The 14,628-nt window shown below is 46.2% G+C and overlaps 1 protein-coding gene across 1 annotated transcript; it reads right to left on the reverse strand.

Annotated features, from left to right (window-relative positions):
- Positions 1 to 1,087: 1,087 nt before the first annotated feature.
- Positions 1,088 to 14,059, reverse strand: LOC116523362 (paired box protein Pax-7; the record flags this gene model as incomplete). Its single annotated transcript, XM_032238464.1, has 4 exons — positions 14,044 to 14,059; positions 13,364 to 13,563; positions 4,132 to 4,297; positions 1,088 to 1,284 (listed from the first exon to the last, which is right to left on the reverse strand). Coding segments are annotated over exons 1-4 (579 nt in total), but the record flags the coding sequence as incomplete, so codon positions are not given.
- Positions 14,060 to 14,628: the final 569 nt, after the last annotated feature.

A 14,628-nucleotide genomic window follows, 5' to 3' on the forward strand; every position in this document is an offset into this window, starting at 1 on the left:
TAATAAAGTTTAATGGTGTGTGTAGAAAGCTGTAGAGAGTGGGGGAGATTTGTTGACATGGGACAAAACAGTGGATGGATTTTTTTAAAAAAGATTTCTACCTTTGCTGGTTCTGTCAAAGTGGGCCAAAATGGGGTAGGGGATCCCCCCCTCAAAGAGGCAGGAATCCACAGCTTGTCCCCAATCCCCATTTTCCTGACCAAATTCAAACAGCAGCATGTTTCCAATCTCAACTAAGAGCTTGTGAGTCGCGGGAAATTAAAATACCGGTTTAGGGAGACGTGAGGATTTCTGAAGATAGTAGCAATATCGGCCCAAAGTAAAGGCAAATTTTATTTTAGCAAAATCTGAGTGAAAAACTGAGGCCCTGTTGAGGGGAGCCGGGGAGGCTGATATAAGAAGGAAAAGCACAGGTGACGTCGATGAACAAAATTGATCTTCTACCCTGTTTCCCTGAAAATAAGACCTCCCCGGATAATAAGCCCAATTGAGCTTTTGAGCGCATGTGCTAAAATAAGCCCTTTATGAAAATATTTAAATGCATGCACAGCCAGTCCCCATCATTTCCTTGGGGGGGGGGGAACATGTCCCACATGCCCCACATGCACCTGTCATCCACGTGGAACGGCCTTGCGGTGGCCACTCACGCAAACCTTAGCTACCGCACCCCTTCTCTTAGTGGCGGCTGCAAAAAAGAGCGGGCAGGCTCAGCGACGCTAAGGCTGATAAGAGTGTGCCATAAACAGAGACAGAACTTCTGGCCCTCTGGATCAGCTGATCCGAGGTTAAGGGACCTCCTGCACCTCCAAAATAATAAGACCTTCCCGAAAATAAGACCGAGCACTTATTTTGCGGGGGGGTCAAAAGAAAATAAGTCCCTGCCTTATTTTCGGGAAAACACAGTAGGCTCTTTGTAGAGTGCGATGCCTTGTCCATTGTTGCGTTGGCGGGCAAGAATTTAATATATCGGAAAAGCAGTAAGCCACCCCAGTTGTGGCCCTCTGATTCCCACAGCGCCCCATCACTCTTCCATGGGTCCCTGACATCTTTTGCAAATGCCTCGAGAAGAAAGGTAAGAATGACTTACTTGTGGAGACAGGCCATTACTGACGGGATTCATATGGTTGGCTGGAGCTGTGGGGTTCATGAAGCTGTCCGAGTAGCTGGAGAAACTGTGCCGGGCCCCGTAGGCAGAGCTGGAGTCAGGGGTGGCTGCCGACAGGCCACCCTGGTGCATGGTGGACGGAGGGAGAGGCTGGGGCCGGTGCACGGTGCTGCCTCCGTCTGTTGGGGAAAGAAGGAGGCGTGAGAAAGAAGCGCCTGCAGTCAAACACATTTCCTTGGAGAGCTGACTGAAAAGAAGCTGGAGGAGGACTGGAAAGGAGGCCACCGGGATTGGAAGGGAGACCACGAGGAAAGGGATAGGAGACCACCAGGTACAGAAGGCTAGCTTGAGAATTCAGCGAGGGTAACGATTCAGAAGGGACCGTGCATTTCTTTGAGGATCTGACAGAAAAGAAATAAGGAGAACTGGAAAGGAGACCACCAGGAAAGGATAGGAACACCATCAGGAAGGGGATAGGAGACCACCAGATACAGAAGGCTAGCTTGAGAATTCAGCAAGGGTAACGATTCAGAAGGGACCGTGCATTTCCTTGAGGATCTGACGGAAAAGAAGTAAGGAGAACTGGAAAGGAGACCACCAGGAAAGGATAGGAACACCATCAGGAAAGGGATAGGAGACCACCAGGTACGGAAGGCTAGCTTGAGAAGTCAATGACACCAATAATACAAAAGGGACCATGCATTTCCTTGAGGAGTTGACGGAAAAGAATTAAGGAGAACTGGAAAGGAGACCACCAGGAAAGGGACAGGAGACCGCCAGGATGGTACGCTAGCTTGTGAAGTCAACAACACTAAGCAATCCAGATAGGAATTGCAATGCAATTTTGCGTAAACCCCATACACTTGTCTGAAGGCACAAGCGACCAACAGATTTGAAGCCATCGCTCACTTCCTTGGACCCCCCCCCCCAACTGTAGTAAGGGGGTCCTTAACTTTGCACAAAGTTTGAGGAGGAAACACACCGGCCTCCTCAAAGCAGCCCATGTTCCTCGGCCTGGCCTGCTTTAAGACGAGCAGATTTCCACTCCCAGAATGCCCCAACCGAGCAAGGGAGTTTCGGCTTCACGCAAGATATGCTGGGTGACTTTTCACAGCTGAAACTCGACCCAAACTCGCAGAGTTGTTGTTTCGGTTTGTAGGAAGGGAAGAAGAGCCGAGGTGGCGCAGTGCTTAAGAGCGCAGCACTGCAGGCTACTTCAGCTGACCGCTAGCTGCAGTTCGGCAGTTCAAATCTTACCAGGCTCCAGGTTGATTCATCCTCCTGTCCTTCCAAGGTGGGTCAAATGAGGACCCAGATTGTTGGGGGCAAGAGGCTGACTCTGTAAACTGCTTAGAGAGGGCTGTGAAGCCCTGTGAAGCAGTATTTAAGTCTAAGTGCTATTGCTATCTTCCTTCCTTCCCTCCCTCGCTCCCTCCCTCCTAGTGGTTAGAATGCCTTATTGCAGATTAACTCTGCCCAATACCAACAATTCAATCTTGACCGGCTGCAGATTGACAGTTTTCCATCCTTGGGAAGGTGGGTAAAATGAGGACCCAGATTGTTTGGGGCAAGAGGCTGACTCTGTAAACTGCTTAGAGAGGGCTGTGAAGCAATGTGAAGCGGTCTATAAGTCCAAATGCTATTGCTATCTTCCTTCCTTCCTTTTCCTTCCTCCGTGCAGAGTGGTTAGAATGCAGCATTGCAGGTTAATTCTGCCAATTGCCAGCAGTTCGAATCTCACCAGGCTCAAGGTGGACTCAGCCTTCCATCCTTCCGAGGTGGGTAAAATGAGGACCCAGATTGTTGGGGGCAAGAGGCTGACTCTGTAAACCGCTTAGAGAGGGCTGTAAAAGCACTGTGAAGCGGTATATAAGTGTAAGTGCTATTGCTATTTGATGCCCTGACACCTTGAGTTGTGCAAATCAAAGTGGGCGATGAAACTGATTGTAAATAAAAGAGAAAATGGCACCGATTGCAGGATACGGCAGAACGGGCACCCAGATTCAGGATGTGAGAAAGATGTTGAAAGAAGGGGTGAAGAAATGCTGCTTAAGGGATGATTAGACAAGAAGCAGCATAGCCCTCAGCTGCATAACATTAGGAAAATAGGTGGAACAACAGAATTGGGAGGGACCATGGAGGTCCTCTAGTTCAGTGGCCACCAACTGTTGGTCCGTGGACCACTGGTGGTCTGCAACAAAATTTTGGTGGTCTGCAGAAAAATATTTGCATTTTTTATGTTGCACTAAATCAGAGGTCCTCAAACTACGCCCCCTGGGATGGATATGTGCAATGAACGCTTGTGCTGCTGCAGAGACTCTCCCCTTTGGGTCTTTTTGTGCATGTCGGAGGGAGCAGAAATTCTGATTTGGGGTCTGTTTTGGCCTCCAGGTGGGGGGCTTTGGCGAAGGCTGGAGAGAAGAGCCGCTGGTGGCAAAGAGCCAGAGGGCCTCGTTCCAATGGGGCTGCATCATGGCCTGGAACTGGCTGGCCAGCCCGCTGAGCCTCCAGGCGCCAGTCCCTGGCCTTGCACTCCCGCAGGTCTTCCCTCTGCTTGGAAAGCCTATGCTCCTAGTCCTCAGTGAGGTGCTTCTGCTGAGCCTCCTTCTCGGTCAGATCCAATTTGAACTGAGCTGTTTTGCCAACTCTTTCTCCTGGTGGCTGCTTAGCTCCAGCAAACTGCTTCCTGTTGGGGCCCTAAGGAGCCCGGGCGGGCGAGGAGTGGCTGGGAGTGGAGGGGCAAGTAGAGGCTGATGAGGTGCCCCTTGACGTGAGTGACATCGAGTTGGCCACGCCAACCTGATCACACGGCCACCTTGCCATGCCCACCCAGCCTGTCATTAGGCATTAGTGGTCCGCGGGATTGAAAAGTATGAATCTAGTGGTCCCTGAGGTCTGAAAAGGTTGGGGACCCCTGTTCTAGTCCAACCCTCTGCTCAAGTAGAAGACCCTATAACAGAGCAGAATTAGCTCGGCCGCTCGTGTTTCCTGTTGGGCCTACCTGGGAAGACTCAAGAGGAGCTCACCTTGGGAGAGAGTGGTGGTCGGATACGTTGAATCGGGCAGCTGGTAGGGTGGCAACGTTGGCATGCCAGTTGGGGGGAAGCCACCGGGCAGCAGGTGGTTGAAAGCGGCCAGTTGGTTAGCCCCAGCCTGCTTGCGCCAACGGGCTCTTCGGTTGCTGAACCACACCTGGGGAGAAAGAGGTGGAGCCTGTTATGGGCTGCGCAACTTGACGGCGCCTGATACATCACCAATGGGACAAAGAAAGGCATCTTCTAACATGGGTCCCAGAATCTTCAGGGAGGCAGAGAATCATGGGAGCTGAAGTCCAGCAGGGCACCAGATAAGGAACGAGAGGCGTTGGTAAAAACACAGAGAGCAGTAACGGAAAATTAGGAAATACGGGTAGGGTTTTTTTTCCCTTTCTTTGCCATTTTTTGGTCTGGCAGTTGCTGGTCACTGACAAACTCCAATATTTCTCAACCTTGGCAACTTTAAGACATGTGGACTTCAACCCCCAGAATTCCCAGGTGGATTTCAACTCAAAGAATTCTGGGCATCAAAATCCTTGTGGGAATTCTGGGCATTGAAAGCTATGTGGGAATTCTGGGAGTTGAAATCCACGTGGGAATTCTGGGAATTGAAATCCACATGGGAATTCTGGGAGTTGAAATCCACATAGGAATTCTGGGCGTTGAAGTCCACATGGGAATTCTGGGCGTTGAAGTCCACATGGGAATTCTGGGTGTTGAAATCCACATGGGAATTCTGGGAGTTAAAGTCTACATGGGAATTCTGGCCATTGAAATCTACATGGGAATTCTGGGAGTTGAAATCCACATGGGAATTCTGGGAGTTGAAGTCCACATGGGAATTCTGGGCATTAAAATCCACATGGGAATTCTGGGAGTTGAAGTCCACATGTCTTAAAGTTGCCAAGATTGAGAAACACTGTTCTAAGGGACAATCAAAGACTTTCCCCCCAACATTTGTATAGTGATTTTTAAATAAAATATTAAATACACAATCTGTACGCAAAAATGATGTGCCATTTCTCTGCACCAACGCTGCAACTTCTTTATCAGAATCTGGGCTGGTTCTGTGCAACCACAATCTATAAGGGAAGCTTTAATATTGTTTTTTTCAAACATTGTCAGCCGTAAATTCACACAGTTTGGAGTGGAGGGTGGGTGGGTGGGAAACGGGACGAAGACGAACAATCGGCAAGTTTTAGCTTTTAGGAGTGTCAGCATTGCAGCTGCTTAATATCTCCGAAGGCCTCACAGGATGAGCAACGTGATTAAATTTCAGAGCAACTGGAATTTTTAGGGGGAAGGGGGAATAAACAGGAAAAATAGAAAAGAAATCTGTACTCCAGGAATTGGGAAGTGAGAGAAATTGCTGAGTTGGAGGGGGTGGGGGGTGGGACTGTCACATAAAACCTTTTCTGTTTTGCTGAAGGAGAATTGTTAAGCCAAAGAACGTGTGTGTGTGTGTGTGTGTGTGTGTGTTGTGTTGTGTTGTGTGTGTGTGTGTGTGTGTGTGTATAGGGGTAGGGGTGTATATATTACCCCTATGGCTAGAATTTGGGGGTTTGGAGACACCAATTGTATCCATTAGCCCAGGATGCAAGATATTTCTTTCCCCAAATTTCTCCTGGCAAAGATTTTTGATGGATTAGTTGGGGGGGGGGAGATGGGGATGGAGTTTCTTCCTTTTTGGGGGGGTGGTTTGGGCTGGGCTGACATGTAATGGATAAGCCAGGTGCGATGCGGACGATGAAGCTCATCGCATCTGCAGGGGCTTCAGTAGTGGACAGAGAATAATGACGGCATTAATTTAAAATGGCATATATGTCTCTCTCGCTGTGTGTGTGTGTGTGTGTGTGTGTGTGTGTGTGTGTGTGTGTGTATGTATGTATGTATGTATGTATATGTACTGTATATCTGAGATTTTGGGCCCCTGGGGATATTCTGCTGCTTCCCACACTCTGGGAAGGAATTATTGGTCTTTATATAAGCACACCCGGCCTCTCTTTTCCCCACCAAAACTGGCAGAGTCAAAAAAAAAAAAGCCCAAATCGGGGCACAAGAAGTTTTCAAAATACAGAATAGCAGAGTTGGAAGGGACCTTGGAGGTCTTCTAGTCCAACCCACTACTCCAGCAAAGGATCCTATATAGACCATTCCGGACAAATCACTGTCTAATCTAGGTTTAAAAACCTGAGATTATATTAAAAGTGCTGAGATTAGAGCCTCCCTATTCAGGTAGAGTATATCCTTGAAACCAACTGTTGGGGGGCCGGGCGAAGTCCAGGAAGCCGCTATCTTCCTCCAGATGGGTATTCTAAAAAAATAAAAATTGGCACAGCCACCATCCTTTACTCAGTAATCTTCTCTTCTTCAACTCTGCATCTTCAAATTCATGTATTATACACAGGGAGTCCTCGTTTAACGGCTGCCCTGTTTAGCAATGGCGATGCTGGAAAAGTAACTTGGCATCGGCGTTGGCGCTCGTCACAGCCAGCCTCCGACAAGCGGAGTTAATGGAGGAAACAGCAGTGGAATTGCAAGCCCCAACTAACAAGGTGTCTTGCTTAATGACCGCACCACTAAGTGATGGGGCTGCCAACTCCAACTGCGGTCATTCAGGAAGGATTCCCTGCATAGTTTAAGAATAAAAATTGGTGCCAGCTATCCTGTCTCCAGGGGAAGAAGGCCAAGCTAACGAACAGGAGGAATTTAAACGAAATTAGGAGCGTTCCTGGCTGCTTCCTGCCCTCAAAGTTCCACTGCTCCTGTTTATGGAGGCTCCACCTGGCAAATCCCCATAATTTTAACCTTAAACTGTCTACTGTTTACCCTATTCCTAAGAGGTCCTTAAAGGGGGTATGCATACGTGCACCATTGTGCCTACTATCCCTGTCCTACTGTCCCCATTTCATTCATACTCATATTTATTCTTTATTCCTATTATCTTGTAAACGGTTGACAAATCAAATAAAGAAGTAAAATAAAATATCACAACCCTTATCCATCCTTCAAAGGACCGTGTCTCTCAGGGATGTAAAGCAGTATATATAGAGATGATTCAGTTGAGGGTTAACGGAGTTGGAAGGGATCTTGTAGGTCATCTAGTCCAACCCCCCTCCCCGCCCTGTCTACTGCCTTTTTTTTTTTAATCATTTTCTCCAGCTTGTATTGTTCTTCCTTTCTCATTTTTTTTCCCCAATACAGAAAGGAAAAACTGGAGAGGGGAAAGCGAGGGGAAGAAGAAAGAAGGAAGGATGGAGAGGGGAAAGAGGGGAAGAAGAAAGAAGGAAGGATGGCAAGGGGAAAGAGAGGGGAAGAAGAAAGAAGGAAGGAAGGAAGGAGAGGGGAAGGAGAGGGGAAAGAGAGGGGAAGAAGAAAGAAGGAAGGAAGGAGAGGGGAAGAAAGAAGGAAGGATGGAGAGGGGAAAGAGAGAGGAAGAAAGAAGGAAAGATGGCGAGGGGAAAGAGAGGGGAAGAGGAAGGAAGGAAGGAAGGAAGGAAGGAAGGAGAGGGGAAGGAGAGAGGAAGAAAGAAGGAAGGAAGGAGTGGGGAAAGAGGGGAAGAAGAAGGAAGGAAGGAAGGAAGGAAGGAGTGGGGAAAGAGGGGAAGAAGAAAGAAGGAAGGATGGAGAGGGGAAAGAGAGGGGAAGAAGAAAGAAGGAAGGAAGGAGAGGAGGAAAAGAGAAGGCAGAAAAGGGAGGTTGAGAAGATGGAAGGAGCAAAATAAGATGGAAGCACGGGGTGGCAAGTAAATGACTCAAACTGTGTTATATATATGTGTGTGTAAAAGTGAGTATAGAGACTAATGGTGAATAGACAAATATTAAATAGCAATTATAAGAATGTATATCTGTGAATGAATTTGAAAGGAGGGAAAAATAAAAAAACTTAAAATAAAGACAGAAAGGAGAAAACTGGGGAGTGACAGAGATGGATTCCTTGCCCACTACCCAAAGCCCCCTGCTGTTACTTAGAGAGGTGCGTGTGTCGGTGTGTAAGAAGAAATTGCAGACGATTTAAAATACAGCCCAGCGGTTCGACCATCCGTAATTCCCCCCTCCCCTTCCCATGCCCCTTCTCCAAACGGTAGCGGACGCCTCTCTCTCTCTCTCTCTCTCTCTCTCTCTCTCTCTCTCTCTCTCTCTCTCTCTCTCTCTCTCTCTCTCTCTCTCTCTCTCTCTCTCTCTCTCTCTCTCTTTTAATGCTTATAAATCATTTTATGGGTGAATAAAATATACAGGCTGGAGCGGAGAGGGTAATGCGAGACCCACTTCAAAGCAAAGCTGTTTTCACTCCATCACTGTTTGAGGTTTTATCAGCCGCTCCGAGGAGCCTCGCCTGCCACCGGGATCCGTTTCGAAAAATAAACAGACTGGCGCTTGGACGGAGAGCCGTGGCTTCCCATGGGGCCCACCCTATGGGGAGAAATAGGAAATGGGGCAGGGGGGGGGGACAGAGCTGCTTGGAGTTGGGCCCCGGCTCCCACCCCAGGGAAAAAAATCGAGGGTCCCCCAGTTGAAGCCTGAGCGGGGAGGTTTCCACCACAATGTTGTCACTACTAAGTAGAGTTTTCTCGATGTTGGGACTCCAGCGTCCATCATCCTCCACCACCAGCCCACCTTAAGAGTCACAGCTACTGCCATGCTGAATTTCAGTGGGCTCAAACTCGGTTAAATTCCCCAAACCCAATCCTTCTGTCTAAGGTAGGGAGTGCCACATTACGATGCCACGGGGGGGGGGGGGGGGGCTTACGACCGTTTTGTTTCTTTTCAGCATCCCGAAATTCAGACGCTTGGTTCGTATTTACGACCATCATACGTGCCTCAGGGTCCCGGGGTCCACTTTTGCGACCTTCTGACCAGTCAGTGGGGAAGCCAGATTCGCTTACTAACTTATCACCTGCAGGGATTCGCTTAACAACGGGGGTGAGAAAGGTGGCAAAACAGGGCTGAACTCACTTAACAAATGTCTCAAACAGCAAAAATTTCAATTGTGGTCATAAGTCAAGGACTACTCGTAGCCGGGCAAGTCCTTAGCTCCAGCCCCTCTCTAAGCTCCGCCTCCCACTTTTTAAAAATAGGAAACAGCCCCCTCATTGACACCCCACCCCCCTCACCCCGTTTAACAATTCCGGTGGAATTCTAGCAATTCTACAGGTAGACCTCGAGTTACGACCACAATTGAGGCCAACATTTCTGTTAAGTGAAACATTTGTTAAGTGAGTCCTTCCCCCCCCCTCCAATTATACGACCTTTCTTGCCACAGGTGTTAGTGGTTAAGTTAGTCACGTGGCTGTTAAGTGTATCCTGCTTTCCCCACTGACTTGGCTCATCTCAAATAAGGGGGAATCACGGGACCCCCAAGGACCCTATGACAGTCATGCCAAAGGAACTGTTGTAAGTCGAGGGCTCACTGTATATATGAGTATGTGCGTGTGTACACGAGTGTGTGTGTGTGTGTGTGTGTGTAGAGAGAGAGAGAGAATTTATTTATGAAATTTATATTGCAACCTATTTGCACATGGCAACATGGAGGCAGACAAATAGATATACACACACTGTTATACCAGTTGTGTACTCACTACTTTACATTGTAGCCAAGTGTCATTTCTTCAGTGTCACATCAAAAGATATACTTAAATATTTACAAAATATGAGTGGGTATACTCACTTCTATGATTCATTCTCTCTCTCTCTCTCTCTCTCTCTCTCTCTCTCTTTCTGTCACTCTCTCTGTATCTCTCTCTCTCTCCCTCTCTCTCTCTCTGTAGCTCTCTCTCTCTGTAGCTCTCTGTCTCTTTCTCTGTCTCTCTCTCTTTCTCTCACTCTTTCTCTCTCTCTCTCTGTATCTCTCTCTCTGTGTATCTCTCTCTCTGCATCTCTCTGTATCTCTCTTTGTCTGTCTCTTTCTCTCTCTGTATCTCTTTCTCCCACTGTCTTTCTCTCTCTCTGTATCTCTCTCTGTCTCTTTCTCTCACTTTCTTTCTCTCTCTGTATCTCTCTCTCTGTGTGTATGTATATATGTGTGTGTATATGTATGTATATATGTATATGTACAGGTATGTATGTATGTATGTGTGTGAATATATATACATACATACAAATATACATATATATATATACATGTGTGTGTGTATGTGTGTGTGTGTGTATGTCTGTCTGTCTGTCTGTTTATATATAGCATGTGTATATGTGTGTGCATGTATATGTAGGGTTATTTATTTATTTTCTTTTGAGAGCGGACATCAACGTTTCGTTTTGTCGTGCTTGCCAGTGTGTGCACAGAAAAAAGGGACAACAAAGGTATGTCCTTATGTTCTCTTATCCTATCCTTCTCCGTGGCCATCCTACCACCTTCCCTCGCTCCTCCATTCCCAGGTTCAATGTTTAAATCTTAACAAAGCTCCGACTTTTTCAGCGAAGGACTCCAAACATCAGCAAGCAAACTAACAAGCAAGCCCCAGATGCATGGCGAGTTTACCATTGGGTTCACTTGTCCCTAAGAGAAGGAAAGAGAGAAGGGTGGAAAAAAACCACACCCCACACACCCCTCAGTTTTGGCTCCTTGTTTTTTTCCACGTTGCCATCCAGGACACCTCTGGAGCCAGTAAGAAGATCCTTTTTGATACCCAGAAAATTTTAAAGGGGGCAGAGTGGTGGGAAGATGTGGACAGTGCCAGACGGTGGGGGCGACGGATGAGAAAACCATGAGAAACGCAGGGAAACGAACAGCTGCTGGAAGTGGGCTGGCCAAGAAGGATGAACACGGAGGAAGGAATTCTGCAAATTGCAGCTCTGAATTTTGGAGAGAGATCTTCCCCCTTTCCCTACCCACACTCTGGACACTGACAGACTCCCCAAATTATGTGTACTGAAGCAAATGAAATTGCAATCGCAAATCTCCTGGATCACCAAACTAACAGATTTTGTAAGAAGCCTGTGGCCTTCCCGTTTCTTGTGTAACAGGAGAACAACTAAAAAAAAAAAAAAAGCTGCCGAAAGAATTAAGGATATAGGAGCACAAAATGATGTAGCTATCCTTAGTAAGGTGGGTAACATGAAATGGCTGAGCAAAATACAAACGTCATTTTCAAGTAGACTCCTATTTGAAGTTACAACTGCCAAAACGTCTTAGGGAGATATTTACGTGAGCGAGATTTGAACAACTTGACACAAGGGTCAGACATGGGAGATTCCATTCTATAGTTTGCAAAGGGCGTCTCTGCATTTGTGGAGCAGCAGAGGTAGAAGGCCTGGCTCACATCCTATTGGATGGTTGCTTGTATAAGCGGGTGAGAGACAGGTGCCTTGCAAGGATGACCCATCGGGATCCCCATATCAAAACAACTTACCTTAAGTTTGGCCAGAACCTGAAAATAACATTTAACACAGCACAGTACTTAAACAAAAATGGTTTCGTTGTGATCTGCATACGTGGGACTGATTGGGGTAGATTGTAAGTGTTAACACCAAAATATAATTTTATGTCATTTTATTTTCTATTTTCTAAATTTATATATTAAATTATATTGCACCTTATCCTATCACTATTGTATTTTACCCTGCTCTTATTTTAAATAGTTCGTATAGGATTTTATTGGTAAGATATGTTTGAACCTTGTGCTTTTTTATGGCCTATAGGCTAATCAGTCAAGCTTATTATTATTTCTAGGAATGAAATAAAATAACGTTTTCTGAAACCACACTGTGGACAGTGAAATGTTTCAGGTAGCTGAAACATTCAGAGGCTGCCCTTGCTAAAAACATCCCCTGCCTTTCTCAAAATGGTGAGAAAAAGTTTCATTTCTCATTGACGATCATCTCAAAAACTCCATTAATAGGCCAATAAAGATGCTAGTTAGGTGAATGGCCTTTCAAAACTCCAAAGCACCATTAAAATTAAATTAAACTGAAGTTGCTGTTTTGTTAACCCTCCTGGAATATAACTCTGGGGCCTTCCCACAAGGTGGCAGAGTGAAGACCAAAAAAGTTTTCTCCACCCCACAAAACCCTTTTAGACGAAGAGGGAATTAAATTTATAAGACGCCTGAGTGGCCAAGCTGACGTTCCCGTCTTCCGCCTGGCACAAATTCCTTCACTCCAGACAATCATTTCATCACCTGGAATTGTGCCACCTACGGTATGGTCTGACCTAAGGGTAGTACACAAAATTGTCTGCTATAAACGCCCTACCTGTCAACGATGACTTCAGCTTCAACCGGAATAATATTCGGGCAAATAATAGATACAAACTCAAGGTAAACCGCTCCAAACTCGACTGCAGAAAATACGACTTCAGCAACAGAGTGGTCAACGCCTGGAATGCTCTACCTGACTCTGTGGTTACATCCTCAAACCCCCCATAACTTTCACTTCAAACTGCCACCGTGGGCCTCACCCCCATTCCTAAGAGGTCCGTAAAGGGGGCGTGCATAAGCGCACAAGTGTGCCTATCGTCCCTGTCCTACGGTCCCCATTTATTTGTGCCCATTTCCTTTGTTCATGTCCATGTTTATACTTACACCTGTTACCTTCAGAGGTGGGTTGCTACCAGTTTGCACTGGTTCGGGTGAACCGGTAGTGGTAATTGGACTGGGTTGCCAAACCAGTAGGGACGGCAGGCTGGCTACACCCCTGAACCGGTTCCCCGGTTGCCCATGCCATTGCCGGCATGGGGTTTTTTTAGTCATTTTATAACCTGCGCATGCGCAGAACAATGGGCAAGCAGCTGCGCATGTGCAAGCAATGCGCAAAGTGCGCGCAAAGCAAACCGGCAGTAACACCGGCAGCAACCCACCACTGGTTATCTTGTACATGTTTGACAAACCAAATAAAATAAAATAAATTCACAATCCTAATGTGTGTGGTGTTTGGACACTAAGTTTTATCAATCAGATTTTTAAAGTTGGAAAGGATTGACCAAATTCTTTCCTTCTCTCTCGGACTTGCGATCTGGCCGCGTCCCTCTATTTTATTTCATTTGATTGTTTTAAAAAATAAATTCCCTGTCATTCTGTTTTGCAGAGAGAAACAGTTCCTAATGCAATAATGAAATATATTTTTTTTTCACCCAGGACATGGTGGGGGGAAAAGAAACTGCTCTCCACAATTTTTAAGAGGCTGTTTGCATCTGGGACGTTTCCAGTTTTCAAATTCTTGGCACCCCCATGGCATGCGTGTTCCCACAGCTTCCCTTCCAACCCCAAGGCAGATGTTTTCCGCTGACCTGGACCCGGGCCTCGGTCAGCTTTGTCCTCTGGGCCAGCTCTTCTCGAGTGTATATGTCTGGGTAGTGGGTCCTTTCGAAGGCTTTTTCCAACTCTTCCAGCTGCTCGGCCGTGAAAGTGGTCCGACTCCGGCGTTGTTTGCGCTTCAAAGGGAGGTCCGGTTCGGATTCGACATCGGAGCCATCGTCCAATCTCCCGCCTGATAGGGAGGGGGAAAAAAAAAGGAGAAAAATTGGGTTAAAAATGAGAGACACGGAACGGGGCATAACTGTTGAGGGACAATGGAGAGACAGGTTCACATTGGGGGGAAAAACCCCAAATCATTTCCATTTCAGAGGATGCTCCCTTAGTCACCTAACATCATCATCAGAGAATAATCAGAACTGCAGAAAGAATTAATTACTACCAACCTGCCTTCCATTGAGGGCCTCTATGCGGCACGAGTCAAAAAGAGGGCTGGGAAAATACTTAGACATCTCGCATCCTGGATAGAAATTGTCTCAACTTCTACCCTCAAAATGACGCTATAAGACACTGCACACCAGAACAACAAGACACAAGAACAGTTTTCCCCCAAACGCCATCACTCTGCTAAACAAATAATTCCCACAACTATTTACTAAGACTATTAGTATTACTATTATTCTTCTCTTCCTTCCTAGTACCTATCTCTTCCTACTTATGGCTATATCCATGTTGCTTGCATCTTTACAATTTATATTGTTTTTATTTGTTTCCTAGTACGATCTGATCGCTTATTAGTAACCTTGACTATCACTAAGGGTTGCATCTTTTTATTCTTGACAAATGTATTTTTATTCCTCTTATGTAGACGGAGAGCATCTGCACCAAAGACAAATTCCTTGTGTGTCCAATCAAACTTGGCCAGTAAAGAATTCTATTCTATTCTATTCTATTCTATTGTCCAAGTCAATTTCATTAGCTCTTATTAATTAATTAATTAATTAATTAAAAATAAATAAATATTTTTTTTTAAAGGTTTTGGAAAGATTTCAGTATTTGAGGAGGTGCCACAAAGAAGAGACGGTTAGTTTATTCTCCATAGCACCAAAGGGCATGATAAATAATGATTGGAAACCATTATCAAAAAGAGAAGCAACCTGAAGTTAAGGAGAAACTTCCTAACAGTGAGGACAATTAACCAGTGGAACAGAAGTTGCCTCCAGAAATTGTGGGCACTCCATTACTGGATGTTTTTAAGAAGAAACTAGACAGCCATCTGTCTGAGATGGTATGGGGTCTC

Source organism: Thamnophis elegans, unplaced genomic scaffold, assembly GCF_009769535.1.
Source record: "Thamnophis elegans isolate rThaEle1 unplaced genomic scaffold, rThaEle1.pri scaffold_210_arrow_ctg1, whole genome shotgun sequence".
In the NCBI taxonomy this organism is placed as follows: Eukaryota; Metazoa; Chordata; class Lepidosauria; order Squamata; family Colubridae; genus Thamnophis; species Thamnophis elegans.